This window comes from Squalius cephalus, assembly GCF_949319135.1.
Source record: "Squalius cephalus genome assembly, chromosome: 3".
In the NCBI taxonomy this organism is placed as follows: domain Eukaryota; kingdom Metazoa; phylum Chordata; class Actinopteri; order Cypriniformes; family Leuciscidae; genus Squalius; species Squalius cephalus.
In genome coordinates, this window is record NC_137124.1 from 1,014,993 (window position 1) to 1,032,474 (window position 17,482).

Sequence of the window (17,482 nt, forward strand, 5' to 3'; positions counted from 1 at the left end):
CCGGTGGAAGCAGGTAGGTGTTGTCCAAGTACACACCCAGACCCCGCTCTCGGCCGCTACAATGCCTCCGGAGCCGTGTCCCTGCCTTCCGCCTCGCTGCCCCTCCGTGGGTACGCCGGCGGTGCGGGTGGGCTCGTTGCGGCAGTTTCTCGGAGCCTGGCTAGCGCTTCCGAGGCCGTCGCACTGGCTCATCCACAACATCCGGCTCGGCTATGCAATTCAGTTTGCACACCGGCCTCCCAAGTTCAAGGGCATCCACTTCACCCGTGTGCGTCCAGTGGATGCTCCTATCTTGCGGAAAGAGATCGACGCCCTGCTGGCGAAGGACGCGATCGAGCCGGTCCCTCCAGCCGATATGAGGTCAGGGTTTTACAGCCCTTACTTCATTGTACCCAAGAAAGGCGGTGGGTTACGGCCAATCCTGGATCTGCGAGTATTGAATCGGGCCCTGCACAAGCTCCCGTTCAAGATGCTCACGCAGAAACGCATTTTCGAATGCATCCGTCCCCGGGATTGGTTTGCAGCGATCGACCTGAAGGACGCATACTTTCATGTCTCGATTCTTCCCCGACACAGACCATTCCTTCGGTTTGCTTTCGAGGGTCGAGCATATCAGTACAAGGTCCTACCCTTCGGGCTGGCCCTGTCGCCCCGTGTCTTTACGAAAGTCGCGGAGGCGGCCATTGTTCCCATGAGAGAACAAGACGTTCGCATTCTCAACTACCTCGACGACTGGCTCATTCTGGCACACTCGCGAGAGATGTTGTGCGATCACAGGGACATGGTGCTCCGGCACCTCAGTCAGTTGGGGCTTCAGGTCAACTGGGAGAAGAGCAAACTCTGCCCCATGCAGAGGATCTCTTATCTCGGTATGGAACTGGACTCGGTCGCTCAGACTGCGCGCCTCACGGAGGAACGCGTCCAGTCGGTGCTCAACTGCCTCAAGTCCTTTCGAGGCAGGTCAGCGGTTCCACTGAAACAGTTTCAGAGGCTCCTGGGGTATATGGCAGCCGCAGCCGCAGTAACGCCGCTCGGTTTGTTGCATATGAGACCGCTCCAGCACTGGCTTCACGATCGAGTCCCGAGGTGGGCGTGGCAGAGCGGCACGTTCCGGGTCAAAGTCACCCCGCACTGTCGCCAAACCTTCACCCCTTGGTCGGATCCTGTGTTTCTACGGGCCGGTGTGCCCCTAGTCCAGGTTTCCAGGCATGCTGTGGTATTCACAGATGCTTCTGCCAAGGGTTGGGGGGCCATTGGGGGGCCAAGGGTACAAAGGGCATGTAGTCTCGGGTCTGTGGACGGGGCCCCAGCTGCATTGGCACATCAACTGCCTAGAGTTGCAAGCAGTACGCTTGGCCTTGTGTCGCCTCAAGGGGTTTCTCAGACACAAGCACGTACTGGTCCGTACGGACAGCACTGCGACCGTTGCGTACATCAACCGACAAGGTGGTCTGCGCTCCCGTCGTATGTCGCGACTCGCCTCCCACCTCCTCCTATGGAGTCAGAAGCATCTGAGGTCGCTTCGTGCCGTTCATGTCCCAGGGGAATTCAATTGTGTGGCAGACGAGCTTTCACGTCAGCCTCCCCTTCCGGGAGAATGGCGACTCCATCCCCAGGTGGTCCAGCTGATTTGGCGAATCTTCGGAGCCGCACAGGTAGACCTGTTTGCCTCTCCGGACACGACCCATTGCCAGTGGTATTACTCCCTGACCGAAGGAACTCTCGGCACGGATGCCCTGGCACACAGCTGGCCCCGGGACTTACGCAAATATGCGTTCCCCCCAGTGAGCCTTCTTGCACAGACACTGTGCAAGGTCAGGGAGGACGAGGAGCAGGTCCTTTTGGTAGCCCCGTATTGGCCAACCAGGACTTGGTTCCCAGAACTCATGCTCCTCGCGACAGCCCCTCCTTGGCCGATTCCTCTGAGGAACGACCTTCTTTCTCAGAGACGGGGCACTCTATGGCACCCGCGTCCAGACCTCTGGAAACTCCATGTCTGGTCCCTGGACGGGACGCGGAGGTTCTAGATGGCCTGCCACAGGCAGTGGTAGATACCATCTCTTCAGCTAGAGCCCCCTCTACGAGGCGCCTCTATGCTCTGAAGTGGAACCTGTTCGTCGGCTGGTGTTCTTCCCACGGGGAGAACCCACGAACTTGCCCGGTCAGAGTCGTGCTCTCCTTCCTACAAGAGGGGTTGGAGCGAAGGCTGTCTCCCTCCACTCTCAAAGTGTATGTTGCCGCAATAGCCGCACATCACGATGTAGTTGGCGGTAAGTCCGTGGGGAAGCACGACCTGGTCATCAGATTCCTCAAGGGTGCTAGGAGGCTAAATCCACCTCGCGATTTGCACCCTGTACCCTCTTGGGACTTAACTTTAGTGCTAGAGCGCTCCAAAGTCCTCCTTTTGAGCCTTTGACGACAGTTGAGCTTAATATCCTGTCCATTAAGACAGCGCTCCTGTTAGCATTGGCTTCCTTCAAGAGGGTAGGGGATCTGCAGGCTTTTTCGGTCGACGTATCGTGCCTAGAGTTCGGGCCTGGCCTTTCTCATGTTACATTGAGACCCCGGCTCGGATATGTGCCCAAGGTTCCTACCACTCCCTTCGCGGACCAGGTAGTGAACCTGCAAGCGCTGCCCCAGGAGGAGGCAGACCCAGCCCTAGCTTTTCTCTGTCCCGTCCGGGCCCTCCGGGTTTATATAGACAGAACGCAAAGCTGTAGGACCTCAGATCAGCTCTTTGTTTGTTACGGAGGCCAGCAGAAGGGGAAGGCTGTCTCCAAGCAGAGGTTAGCCCACTGGCTAGTGGATGCTATCACCAGGGCTTATGAGTCCCAGGGTGAGCCCTGCCCACCCAGGTTGCGGGCTCACTCCACTAGGAGTGTTGCCGCTTCCTGGGCTCTGGCACAAGGCACCTCGCTAACAGACATTGTAGAGCTGCGGGCTGGGCGACACCGAACACGTTCGCTAGGTTTTATAGCCTACGTGTGGAACCTGTTTCCTCCCGAGTACTTGCTATGGCCAGTAATTAGAGGGAATAGGTGTGTCGGCTTGCGACGCCATTCCGTGAGTGGATACGTGCGTCTTTCGCTCCGTTGGTTACCCAACAAACGGCTAACCTCGTGAGTTCCTCCATCACCCCCTCCGGTGTCAGGCGTTGCGGACCGCCTGGCACCAGGTCTGCTACCTTCAGTAAGGAGTTGTTAGTAGACTGGGTGCCTTTCCAGTGGTCCCTGCGGCGACCCATGATTGCCACGTGCAGTTCAGCCGTGTCTTCCCCTTGACAGACTCATTCTGTCGTCCCTGTTGAGTACGCTCCTCACTCCTCTGGACTGGGACTACCTTCAAGGACTGCCATATGTTTCACTACCCTACGTGGTTAGTACATGTGTGTATTTGAGGGCCTTCCTCTAGGCTGCCTCAGCTTCCGCAGCGTTCCCTCCCCCTATTATATCCTTGGGGTCGGGCACGCTTTCCCAGTGTTATCCAATATCCACTGATTGGGTCTTGCGGAACAGCAGTGTGATTCCCTAGCTAGCTCCCGCAAAATTTCTGGAAACTGCTGCAGGGCTGTAGCTTAGCTGGGTGCTGGAAGGGGCCAGCACCATGGCGTTTTGGTAGGGATCCCAATTCGTCAGGGGAACTCCCCCGACGAGGCGTCGGAGTTCCCTGCTGACGAAAGGGAACGTCTCGGTTACGTATGGTAACCCTCGTTCCCTGAGTCCAGGGAACGGAGACGCCTCGTCCCGTCGCCATGCTGCTGTACCTTCGCGGAGGACTGGACACCGTTCGGCTCCTCAGCGAAAAGCGTTTGTGTATGCGCTTGATTCCGCCTTATACCCGCACTGGTAGGCGGGCCGCGGAATGCAAACCTTGCATGCCAATGTTCATTGGCTCGTTTTAATTCACTCGAAGGCAATTGGTCTCCCTAGCGTGATCCCAATTCGTCAGGGGAACTCCCCCGACGAGGCGTCTCCGTTCCCTGGACTCAGGGAACGAGGGTTACCATACGTAACCGAGACGTTTTCTACCATCTTGCTAATAACGTTTCTTTAGTCATTGGGCAGTCTTACACACTGAGCCACTGCTGGACATTCACCCTTACACACACACACATGTGCAAATACACACATACTGAGTGAGTGTTCTGATGACATCTGTGTTTTATTGAGGATCATTAAACTGACGTTAAAGTGAAAGTAAAACAGGAGGGAAAACAGGAGCACGTTTGATTCTCACTAACTTCAGTCTGCTTTTATGAATTATATTTAAATATTAGTGTGCTGAATGTGTCTAATGGCTCAAATTCATCGTAATTAACACTGTGATTTAACAGACGAGTCTTTGTCTCCGGTGAGTTTCTGTTTCCTCATTGAACACGACAGTCTGATTTATTATATCTCTCATATTATTCGTGTGTTTCTGGAGAAATCCCTCAGAGTTTGTTTTATTTGAGTCTGTGTTTTCTCAGGAATGCTGTCGATTATCATCATCACTTTACTGGTGAATCTCCTCATAGAGACTTCTGGTAAGAAACAAACACGTTTGGATTTCATTCAGTTTTATGGCTTTAATATTCCACACAAACCAAATGAAATCAACAAATGTTCATATTTATCGAGTAATTTGTATATGTGAACACTTTCTATTATTATTGCACTATAGATTAAATATTATGCAGACATGGAAGATTATTTACAATAGGTTCTTTGAGACCCAGTTTATCTTATCTCTAACTCCACTACTTCAATATTCAAGATCAGAGTCTAAAGTTCAAAAATAACCCTGGTTAAACATTCACTTTTTACAATGCTTACATGTATTTCTAATGTATGCAAAACTGCTCCAGATTTAGAACCACAATGACTAGTACATATAATGAATAAATACAGTATATAGGCCTAAATCAGGTTCAGCTGCATTTTTTTGTTTTGTAAAAGCACTTTTATAATTACCTTGTCAAATGTATCTGTTTTATATGTCAGATATTTTAATTTAATCAATTAATTTAATCAAACAGAATATCTGTTGCCAATAAAATTTGATCAGCATCAACAAAAGCCATCTTTACACTGCCAATGTGGCACAGAATGGCATGTTTAGTTACACTTACAGACTGTTTAATGCTGCTCAAGGGTGGCATTAATGTATTTACACAACAATTGCATAATATAATGGGATCAATGTAATTTTAAATTGTCAATATTATTATTGTCGATTATTGTCCTTGATATTGAAAAAAAAAATCAAGTCTTCACATTGCTTATCATCGTAGCATGAAAAACAGAACCGTTATTCAAATTTGGAACAAATTATCACTTACTGAAGGTGAGAAAAGAACGTTCACATCATTGTGAATGAGTTCATCAGAACGTTCCGGGTTACTTGACTGTAACCCTGTTCCCTGAAAAAGCGGAACGAGATGCTGCGCTGCTTAGCGCATTGGGAACGTCTTTAATCGTGACCAGCTGTGAATATAATGTGTAAACACATCGATGAAATCGACCGGAGGTAATATAGCCTTGGTCGGTTACGTCATCGGCATGCACCCGCGACACGAGGCTATAAATAGATGAGCCACAGGTGCATCGTCAGGATATTTTGTCTGAAGAGCAGTCCTGGTACATCTTCAGCACGGCAATGCAGTGCAGCATCTCGTTCCGCTTTCTCAGGGAACAGGGTTACAGACAAGTAACCCGAGAATACCCACGCCGCCGTGCTTGAAGGTGTCTGGACTCCTTACGGTTGTGTAGGTGAGCTCACAAGAACGCAAGAAAGCCCTAGACATTAGTTTGTGACGTTGACTCAAGGACGTGAGAGCCCGGAGTGACATGAACATCCAAGCTATAAAATCTTATGAATGTGTGCGGAGAGGACCAGCCTGCCGCATCACAAACAAGTTGTAAGGGGGCATCCCTTGCCAGAGCACTAGAGGAGGCGACCCCCCTGGTGGAGTGAGCCCTTAGACCCGTTGGCGCATGCCTCATAGGCAAGAGCAATAGCATCCCTGACCCAATGAGACATGGTCTGTTTGGTGGTGGCAGCACCCCTGTTGCTGCCCCCATAACAGATGAACAGTTACTCTGACTTACGCCACTGGCTAGTGTGGTGGACGTAGGTCTGAAGAGCACGGACTAGACACAGTCTGTGAGATCTCTCCTGCTCTGGCGTTGTGAACAGCGGAGTGCAGAAGATATTGAGAGGGCCTGCATATCCCCATTTCTTTTTATAGCCATAAGAAAAAACATCTTTAGGGTCAGAAGTTTGTCAGACGCTGACTCTAGAGGTTTAAAGGGGGTCTCAACCAGACCCTTGAGGACTATAGCTAAGTCCCTTGAAGGGATCTTGGTTCTTAAGGGAGGCCTCAGTCGTCTGGCCCCACCCGTCAACCAAAGCGTGGCAAGCCGAAAGAGCGGCCACATAAACCTTGAGAGTGGCGGGGCATGTGCCTGTTGATAATTTTTCCTGCAGGAAGTCCAGAACTGAAGCAATCTGGCAGTTGACCGGATCTGCATTATGTACGACACACCACCTTTCAAAGACACCCCATTTGTTGGCATAACTCTTTCTAGTGGAGGAGGCCCTAGCACTTAGAATGGTCTCAATAATGATGGTACCCATCAGGGGCCAAACATGAAGGTTCCAGAGGTCGGCCTGGAATGGAATATCGTGCCCTCAGTCTGAGACAGAAGGTCCCTCCTCTCCGGAATCACCCATGGTGAGCGGTCGAGGATAGATATTATCTCCGAGAACCATACTCTGTTCGGCCAACTCCCGGGAGCAGAGAAACTGGAGGAAATGCATATAGGCGTATTTTGGGCCATGTGTGTGCCATCGCATCCAGACCCAGGGGGGAGAGAGATGTAGAGGGGACATTGCACTGTCTGTTGGGAGGTGAAGAGGTCCACCTCCGCTTAGTAAAATCTGGTCCAGATCTGTTTTACTACTTCTGGGTGGAGTTTCCATTCCCACATCTGTAGTTTCTGTCTGGACAGTAAATCCGCTCCCACATTCAGATACCCCGGAAAGTAAACTGCCCTGAGTGACAGGAACTTTTGCTGGGCCCAGAGAAAAATCTGCCTCGCTATTCTGTTCAGATTGCATGAGCTCAGACTTCCCTGGTGATTTATGTAAGCGACTGCCGCTGTGTTGTCCACCCGCACTAGGACAATGACAACCTCTCAACTGGGGGAGAAAATATTTCAGGGCCAGAAATACAGCCATCAACTCGAGGCAGTTGATGTGCCAATCAAGCTGATGACCCTCTTATTCCCCTTGGGCTGGACGACCACTTAAGACCGCTCCCCAGCCCATAAGGGAGGCATATGTTGTTAACAGTCTGAGGAACTGAGGTCTGAGGTGAGGAACCGGGGTCTGAGCCACAGAGATAGTGTGCGAAGCCCTTGGCGCGTCAATTTTATTTGCCTTTGAGGATTGGCCCTGGCTTTTAGCCACATCTGAAACGGTCTCATGTGCAACATCCCCAGAAGAACCACCGTGGATGCTGAGGCCATGAAACCTAACATTTTTTGGTACTGACGAACAGTCAGTTAGCACTAGCTATAAACTCTATATGCTGCGCATCAGTTACAGGCTTTGTATTGTAACTATGTTTGCTTGTATGGTCCCTGTTAAATAAACTTTAAATAAATAAATAAATAAGTGCGATCTTGGCCTAGCCTGACTTTGCTCATGGTTAGCCAAATGGTCTAGATTCTAGTGGGAGACAGTTGTGCCCGCATCGTGATCGAATCCCAAACAATCCCGAGATAGGTCATTCTCTGGGCAGGAGAAAGAACACTTTTCTTGATGTTGAGTCTCAACCCTAGAGAAACTAGATGAGCTAACACGATGTCTCTGTGTTGAAGCGCCACCTTTTGCGATTGTGCTAGTATTAGCCAGTCATCTATGTAGTTCAAAATGCGAATGCCCTGGAGTCTTAATGGAGCCAGTGCAGCATCCATGCATTTTGTGTACATGTGGGGTGACAAGGCTAGGCCGAATGGAAGAACCCGAAATTGGTACGCTTCGCCCCCAAAAGTGAACCTCAGGAATTTCCTGTGTTGTGGTAATATTTCTATGTGAAAATATGCGTCCTTCAGATCGATCGCGACGAACCAATCATGATGTTGAATTTGCGACACGACCGTCTTGACGGTTAACATCTTGAACTTGAGCGCATTGACTGTACAGTTTAACTGACTGTACTGCCTCAAAGATCTAAGATAGGACGCACCCCCCCCCATCCTTCTTGGGAACCAGGAAGTATCTGCTGTAATGGCCTGACTATCTCTCTGGAAGAGGAACATGTTCTATGGCCTCTTTGCTCAGAAGAGTTTGTAGCTCTTGCGACAGTACATGCATCAGCTCCGGTCTCACGGAAGTGGAGAACACGCCGTTGAAACGTGGAGGACGATGAATAAATTGGATTCTGTATCCTATCTGTACTGTGCTTAATACCCACGCAGAAATGCCTGGCAGAAGTTTCCACGCTGCCGGACTCTCTGAGAGTGGTATCAATTTTAACACTTCCTTTTGAGGGGATGTTAGATGTTCCGTGTCCTGGATGACAGCAGGAAACACCGGAACATCTAACAATTACCTGAAAACCGCTGCCACCCGAAGCACCAGAGGTGGCGGGGATGGAGAGGTTTGTGGGTGTAACGAGAAGGGGCGATTATAATCTATAATGGGCTACCCCCACCAGACTGGGCGCCAGACCATCAGGACTTCCTCTTTCTGTTGATGATAGTCCTGAGGTCTGGCTTAGGAGGTTGCTGAGCGCGACGAGCCTGTCCCCAGTTTTTACTAGGGGGAGCACGGTTCGCCACACTCTGCTTTTTCACCTCCCTAGATTTTGAAGGACCGGGGAGAGGTTGGGTGGCTGATGACCCCTCCCCTTGAGTGCGCTGAGGAAGGAACTGAACAAACGCCTCCTCTTGTCTCTTAACCTCTCTGAACCTGGAGACTACTGTGTTGACCGAGTCGCCAAACAGGCCAGAGGGATAGACCGGGGAGTCCAGAAGAAAAGACACAGTCCTTATCTTTTATCCCTGTGAGGTTGAGCCACAGGTGCCTCTCCATGCTGACTAATGCAGACATAGAACGGCCGATGGCATGGGCCGTCTGTTTAGCGGCACGGAGAGACAGGTCTGTGGCTCGGCGCAGTTCAGAAAACGCTTCCTCGTCTATCGTAGTGCCTGCACTCAAGTCCTTCAAGAGGTCAGCCTGGTACTCGTGGGGAGGGTAGGTCTCTTAAGCGAAGATGCAGACCCAGGTGAGAGATAGCTGGCGAGCGTCTCTTCAACCTGAGGCATCTCCGCATACCCTCGCGCCTTCAAAACCACGATAGTCGAAAAAGTCGACGTCGAGGGAACAAAGACACAAGAGGTATATGGTTTTATCCATGATTTAGTATCTCATCATGGAGGTCCTCGAAGAAGGGGAGAGACTGATGTTGCGGTCCCTCCCCCCTGCCACCGGACAAAAACCTATCCTCAAGCTTGCTGTGTTTGGGGTTCTCTTGTTTGCGAGGCCAGTCAAGCTGCAATCTGGCCACCGCGCCAGTAACCACCTCGAGTAGTTCCTCGACGGACTTATCGACGTGCGAGGAATGCTCAGAGGCTGGCTTCTTGAAGTCCGTAGACTCCTTAGAGTGAGCAAGCGAAAGGGATGAACCCGTCTATTGCTCGTCAGCCAAGTACATTTGGGTGCCCCACGATGTTAATGCGGGTGCGGACTGAAAGTAGCCAAGACGAGCACGAAGCATCTTAACTGTGAACAGTTCACAATGCTCGCACTCTCCTGACTCCAATGCAGCGATCGCATGCTCCTCCCCCAAACACACAAAGCAGTAAGCATGTGTATCCAGTTCTGACATAGAACGAGAACATGGAGGGACACAGCGCTTACTTTGCTGGCTCATTTCTCTTTTTGACTTTTAAACTCTTTTATTAGATCGTTCAGAGATGAGAGAGAGAAAAAATCTGCACGCTGCCAGATGTAACACTAAATAACTCCTAACCAAGATCTGTAGTAGACAGAGAGGAAATAGATGCTTGCACACCAAACACAGAGAGGCTCTGAAGACAAAAGACCTGACGATGCACCTGTGGCTCATCTAATTATAGTCTTGTGTCGCGGGTGAGCGTCGATGACCAGCGCTGCAGATTTCTTCTTCAGCGGAGACTAATCTAAACTCCTCTATTTGGCCGTGGATTAATGACTAATGTAAACTCCTCTATTTGACTGTGGATTAATGACTAATGTAAACTCCTCTATTTGACTGTGGATTAATGACTAATGTAAACTCCTCTATTTGGCCGTGGATTAATGACTAATGTAAACTCCTCTATTTGACTGTGGATTAATGACTAATGTAAACTCCTCTATTTGGCCGTGGATTAATGACTAATGTAAACTCCTCTATTTGACTGTGGATTAATGACTAATGTAAACTCCTCTATTTGGCCGTGGATTAATGACTAATGTAAACTCCTCTATTTGGCCGTGGATTAATGACTAATGTAAACTCCTCTATTTGGCCGTGGATTAATGACTAATGTAAACTCCTCTATTTGACTGTGGATTAATGACTAATCTAAACTCCTCTATTTGACTGTGGATTAATGACTAATCTAAACATTTACATTACATTTACATTTATTCATTTAGCAGACGCTTTTATCCAAAGCGACTTACAAATGAGAACAATAGAAGCAGTTAAACTAGCAGTAGGACAACAAAATGCAAGTGCTATGACCCTTCTCAGTATAATTCAACGCAATTTTTTTTTTTTTTTTTTTTTTGTTATAGAACAGAATAGAGTAGTAGAGAGAAAGTGTTAGTATTACTGGATCAAGTGCTGTCGAAAAATAAGTGTCTTCAGCCGTTTCTTAAAAGTGGCTATGGACTCAGCCGCTCTGGTTGAGTTCGGCAGATCATTCCACCAGCAGGGAACAGTCATGGTAAAGGTCCGAGAAAGAGATTTTGTGCCTCTTTGAGATGGCACCACAAGACGCCGTTCACTTGCAGAGCGCAAGTTCCTGGAAGGCACATAAGTCTGAAGTAAAGAGTTAAAGTAAAAGGGAGCAGAACCAGTGGTTGTTCTGTAGGCAAACGTCAGTGACTTGAATTTGATGCGAGCGGCAACTGGCAACCAGTGCAATTTTGTGAGGAGAGGAGTGACATGTGCCCTTTTCGGCTCGTTAAAGACCACTCTAGCTGCGGCGTTCTGGATCAGTTGCAGAGGTTTGACTGTGCAAGCTGGAAGACCAGCCAGGAGAGAGTTACAATAGTCAAGTCTGGATAAAACAAGCGCTTGGACAAGGAGTTGAGTAGCATGTTCTGATAGGAAGGGTCTGATCCTCCTAATGTTGTACAAGGCAAATCTACATGACCGGGCAGTTCTTGCAATGTGGTCTGTGAAGTTCAATTGATCATCAATTACCACACCAAGGTTCCTGGCTGATCTAGATGGAGTTATGGATGACGAGTCTAGCTGAATGGTAAAGTTGTGGTGAAGTGTTGGGTTGGCTGGGACCACGAGTAGCTCTGTCTTCGCAAGGTTTAGTTGAAGGTGGTGGTCCTTCATCCAGCCAGAAATGTCTGTCAGGCAGGCTGAGATACGATCAGCTACCGTCGGATCGTCGGGCTGGAATGAGAGGTAGAGTTGTGTGTCATCAGCGTAGCAGTGATAGGAAAAACCATGTTTCTGAATGACAGATCCTAGTGATGTCATGTAGATGGAGAAGAGAAGCGGTCCAAGCACTGAGCCCTGAGGCACTCCAGTAGCTAGATGTTGTGTCTTAGACACCTCACCCCTCCACGAAACCCTGAAGGACCTACCTGAGAGGTAAGACTTGAACCATTGGAGTGCGGTTCCCGAGATGCCCTTCGTCTTTAGGATTGCCAGGAGGATCTGGTGGTTAACTGTGTCAAAGGCAGCAGACAGGTCCAGCAGGATGAGAACTGAGGATTTGGAGGCTGCTCTTGCCAGTCTCAGAGCTTCAATTACTGAGAGCAGGGCAGTCTCAGTTGAGTGTCCGCTTTTGAAGCCAGACTGATTGTTGTCCAAGAGGTTGTTCTGTGTAAGAAAGGAAGAGATCTGGTTGAAAACAACTCGCTCAAGTGTTTTTGCGACGAATGGAAGGAGAGATACTGGTCTGTAATTCTCCAGATGTGCTGGATTTAGAGTGGGTTTCTTAAGCAGTGGGGTTACACGAGCCTGCTTAAATGCTGTGGGAAAGGTACCAGTGTGAAGAGAGGTGTTTATGATGTGTGTGAGTGTGGGTACAACTGAGGATGAAATGTCCTGAAGTAGGTTAGTGGGAATAGGATCAAGCGGACAGGTGGTAGGGCGATTGGAAAGGAGGAGATTGGAGACTTCTGCCTCTGAGAGTAGAGAGAAGGAGGGTAGAGAGTGCGTGTTAGCTGGAAAAGTGTGTGTGTCAATTTGTGGATTGCTAAATTGGCCGCTGATGGAGGTTGTTTTATTTATAAAGAATGTAGCAAAATCGTCAGCTTTTAGTGTTGATGAAGGAGGAGGAGGAGGAGGGTTGAGAAGAGAGGAGAAGGTTTTGAAAAGCATGCGAGAGTCTGAAGAATTGTTAATTTTGTTGTGATAGTAAGTCATTTTAGCAGTAGAGATATTATCAGAGAAGGAAGAGAGGAGGGACTGATAAAGACCAAGATCAGTAGGATCTTTTGATTTGCGCCACTTCCTCTCTGCACCCCTAAGTTTCGAACGATGTTCCCGGAGAACATCAGATAACCAGGGGGCAGAGGGTGTGGCGCGGGCTGGCCTGGAGGAAAGGGGGCAGAAGGTGTCCAAGCAGGATGTTAAAGTGGAGAAAAGATTATCAGTTGCACTGTTAGTGTCTAGTGTTGAAAGCTGATCAGGTGGAGGAAGTGTGGATGAGACCAGAGAGGACAGACGAGAGGGTGAGAGTGAGCGTAGGTTTCGCCGAAAAGTGACCTGTGGAGGAGAGTGTGTTGTGTTCCGTGGCAGGTTGATGTTGAGAGTGAGGAGGAAGTGATCTGAGGTGTGCAGTGGAGTGACCAGTGTATGGTCAGTGGAGCAGTAGCGTGTGTAGATAAGGTCCAATTTATTACCTGATCTGTGAGTAGTCGCAGTAGATACTCGCTTGAGGTCAAATGAGGCAAGCAGAGTGTGGAAATCAGCAGCCTGAGGTTTTTCTAGGTGGATGTTGAAGTCTCCAAGAACAACGAGAGGAGTACCATCCTCAGGGAAGGACGAGAGTAGCACAGCAAGCTCTTCCAAGAAACTGCCGAGCTGCCCTGGGGGACGATATACAACTACAAAATGGATATTAATAGGGCTAGTGATAGTAATTGAATGTGATTCAAATGAGCTGTTGTCACACAGAGTTAGTAAATGATCAAATTTCCAATCGTTTGAGATGAGCAGACCAGTACCACCACCCCTTCCAGTCAGGCGAGGGGTGTGTGAGAAAGTGAATTTAGTGGAGAGGGCAGCCGGTGTGGCAGTGTCCTCTGGTCTGATCCAGGTCTCAGTCAGGGCCAGTAGACTGAGACCCAAATGACTAGAAATAGATGTAATGAAATCAGCTTTGTTTACAGCGGACTGGCAATTCCAGAGACCAATAGGAAAAGAGAATATAGTACTAGAAGACACCGGAAAAGTACGCAGGTTGTTAGGATTGGACTGCCTCTGACGTGTGACATTTGATTTACGTGTGTTAGTAATAGTAGGGATTTGAAAACACATAGTGTAAGGTCACAAACAAATAGATCAGATGAAAAAGTTGTGTAGACGAGAAAGTAAAGGAATAAACAGGAAAAATTAATACTCAAGTGCCTTGTCGGTGTCCTTGCTCGGTGGAGTCGCACAGGTAGAGTCGTTGGTCTTTACACTCTTCGGTCTTCACACAATGAGGGCTTCACACGAGGGCTGCCGCGACCGCTGCCGCGGTGCACTAACCAATTTTATACACACCTAATACCTCTTTATTGAATACAGCAGGTCCCGCCCTCCTTTTTAGTCAAGCGAAACTAACAAGTCACGACGCACAAACAAAGTCACACGTGCGTTTTTACCACAGTAAAAACACGGTAAACAAGACACACTTCCTAGCAACACAGCCGCGCTAAAATCTACTGGGAAAAGTAAACACTGATCGACTGCTGATCTCTCCTGTTGTTCGACTGCTTCTTCAAACTTCTTCTTCGACTAAACTTCTCTATTTGGCCGTGGATTAATGATTAATGTAAACTCCTCTATTTGACTGTGGATTAATGACTAATGTAAACTCCTCTATTTGGCCGTGGATTAATGACTAATGTAAACTTCCTCTATTTGGCCGTGGATTAATGACTAATGTAAACTCCTCTATTTGGCCGTGGATTAATGATTAATGTAAACTCCTCTATTTGGCCGTGGATTCATGATTAATGTAAACTCCTCTATTTGACTGTGGATTAATGACTAATCTAAAATCCTCTATTTGGCCGTGGATTCATGTGGAAATGTGATTGGTTATAATGCTCAACACTGTAAAAACTGCTTAAAAAGCTTTGATGCAACGTGAGCAGATACGAATGTAATTCCGCAATCAACACTTTTTATTCATGTTCACATTTCAATTTAATCACAACAGTCAATCGTTTTAGTTTTTGCTCCTGTATCTTAAATTTAAGGCATTTATGTGAGCATTGGGGGCATTTTTACCCCAAGCCCAAATGTGAATCCACTGCAATGAGAAACATAAAATAGCTTGGTTTTAAAGTGACTTCTGTGTGAGCTGTACTTCATACATTGTTACATTATTGACAATAGATAATGGACACTTTTTGCATTCAAATTTTAGCTGTAATATTGCTAATGCTACGAGTCACTGTAACTAGTAAAATAAAATAAATATAGTATATGCATACATTAAAGACTAATGCATAGTATTCTGGGGGGGGGGGGGGGGGGTGTCTTTCTGTGTCTCTCTCAGTGTCGTTCACTGTTGTGGTTCCTCGTGATCAGACAGTGGCTCATGTCGGGTCCACAGTCACTCTGCCCTGCTGGATCTCTCCTCCTGAGAACGCTGAAGCTCTGGAGATCCGCTGGTACCGTCAAGAGTTCAGCAAACCTGTTCTCCTCTATCAACATGGGAAGATCCAGGACGTCCAGGAGGAATCGTTCAGGAACCGAAGCTCATTGACTCTGTGGTCAGATCTGTCTGGTGGACTGAAGGATGGAGACGTCTCTCTACGCCTGGAGAAACTCAGGATTCAGGATGAAGGTTCATTTCACTGTTATGTCAGTGGAGAAAGTGAATATGACAGCGGAGAGGTGGTTCTCAAAGTCACTGGTGAGTCAAAATCTACAATTCATGTTTTATGGATCATTAAAGCCTGTAAATGGGACATGTGTTTTATTGCAAGGGGAAAACATCATTACATGAACTTCCAAATGAATTGAAGAATATGTGGTTGACTATACTCCTAATCATCCCCATATGTATATATATACTAATTGGCTTCATCACTCTGTCTCCTCTCCACCAATAAGCTGGTGTGTGGTGGGCGTTCTGGCGCAATATGGCGATAATAATATATCACAATAATATTATCCAGGTGGATGCTACACATCGGTGGTGGTTGAGGAGATTCCCCCTTCCATGTAAAGTGCTTTGAGTGCCGAGAAAAATTTATAATTATTATTATAATTCATTTTTAACACTATTTTCCCACTACCTTCTCAATGGAGGTGCCGAAGAGTCCCTATCCTTATGTCTAAAATATTTAAAGTGTAAATTGCAGGTTAACCACCACAACCAATTAATGTGTAAATTAAAGTGCTCAATATGTATATATTTAAACTAGAGGTGGGCATAGATTAATTTTTTTAATCTAGATTAATCTAGATTAATTTTGAAATTAATCTAGATTAATCTAGATTAAAATGGCTCATTTGAATTCTACCGAAGGCATTCAGAATATGTGTGCTAAAATCCATATTGTGATATACATTGTGTAACAAGGAGTCAGAGACATTCGAATCCATCTGCAAGGCTTTATTAAGAATCGTCAACAGGCAGGAATAATCACCAGAAAACAGGAACAACGTAGGTAATCCGGGACACAGTTCAATAGACAGGCAATGGTCGCAATGGCAGGTAGCAGGAATCGTCAACGGGGTACACAGTCCAGAGTCATACACAGAAAATCCAACACAGAGATAAACGCTCAGAATTACGACCATAGGGAACGATAAGACTTCGCAATGAACAAGAGAAAGTCCGCGCCTTATAAAGGCGATAACTAATGGGATGATGAGCCACAGCTGAGACGGAAAAGTACTGGGTCCGTGTGAGAAAAGAGTCCGGGCGGAACTAATATTCGGGTGATGGTTCCCGCTGTGTTCGGTCGGAAAGGGCCACAGAGGCGCTATTAGTGACACATTGCAGCCTCTTGTGATAACGATATATATTATAATTTTTCATTTCATTTGAGATCAACTCATCTTATACATAACTTGATTAAACCAAAGGGTATAGGTTCAATATTTGTTCGTACCTTCAGTTTTTTAAACAAACATGTTCCTTTTAACTCATACTTACAATAACGTTTCTCAAACATACTCAAAATTTTATCAGGCAGCATTTTATAATATGCTTTATAGGCTACATTGTCAATGTAACCTTGTAATCCACTAAATCATAGAATTTTAAAATGTTTAATTTTAAAAATAAATCGTTTGTATGATCCCTATATTGTGATCTTGTGATGATAATAAAACCATTTCAGAACAGGTTACACAGACCCTGCTAAACAACTGCTAAATGTTTTTTTTTTTTTTTTTAAAGGGTGTATGTAGTTTTGAGAACATATATTGTGCAAAACTGTAAGTATACAACATAATTTTGCAGATAAATAAAATTTAAGTACACTAGCTGCAGAGACTTAAGTAGGTCTAATGTTTATTATGGCTTGGAGCTTATGAAACCCCAAATTTAAAATTAGAATATTGTCTAACTGATGTCTTTTCAGTTAAAAAGAAACACAACAACGATTCTTAAAATCGGGCGCAGACAGAGATTATGTGCTACACCACTAAGATATATTGGGAATAATACGCGCGCGCTGGTATTCAGTGATATTTTTCGTTTTGAATTTGAGGTGGTAGAACGGATTAGTCGTGTGTTAACTTACCGAACTGTGACCCCACACACTCTGTCTATATAGTTTGCTGCTGCTCGTTGGACGGCTTAAATCCAAACCAAGTCCAAATAATGGATGTTGCACGGATCTTTTTCACCAGCTTTCACTTTCAGCCGTGTTTACTTAAGATGACGATGAATATGATGCGTTGCAGCCGGGTTTACCTCGCGGCCGCGGGTAGATTGCGTCATCATAGCTTGTGTAGTATAGAGGCAGCTCCCAACCCAACTTGGAGAATAGATTAACGGCGATATTTTTTTTATCGCGCGATAAGAGTCTCGCGTTAACGCAG

The 17,482-nt window shown here is 47.0% G+C and overlaps 1 protein-coding gene across 1 annotated transcript in view; it reads left to right on the forward strand.

The window, feature by feature from the left end:
• Window positions 1-17,482, forward strand: part of LOC307155304 (butyrophilin subfamily 1 member A1-like) — a 68,638-nt gene that overhangs the window by 47,440 nt on the left and 3,716 nt on the right. Inside the window, exons 2-3 of the mRNA XM_079865891.1 lie at window positions 4,469-4,525; window positions 14,979-15,338. Of these exons, the coding sequence (XP_079722017.1) occupies window positions 4,471-4,525; window positions 14,979-15,338 (415 nt within the window). The 5' untranslated portion in view covers window positions 4,469-4,470. The remainder of the gene's footprint in view (window positions 1-4,468; window positions 4,526-14,978; window positions 15,339-17,482) is intronic.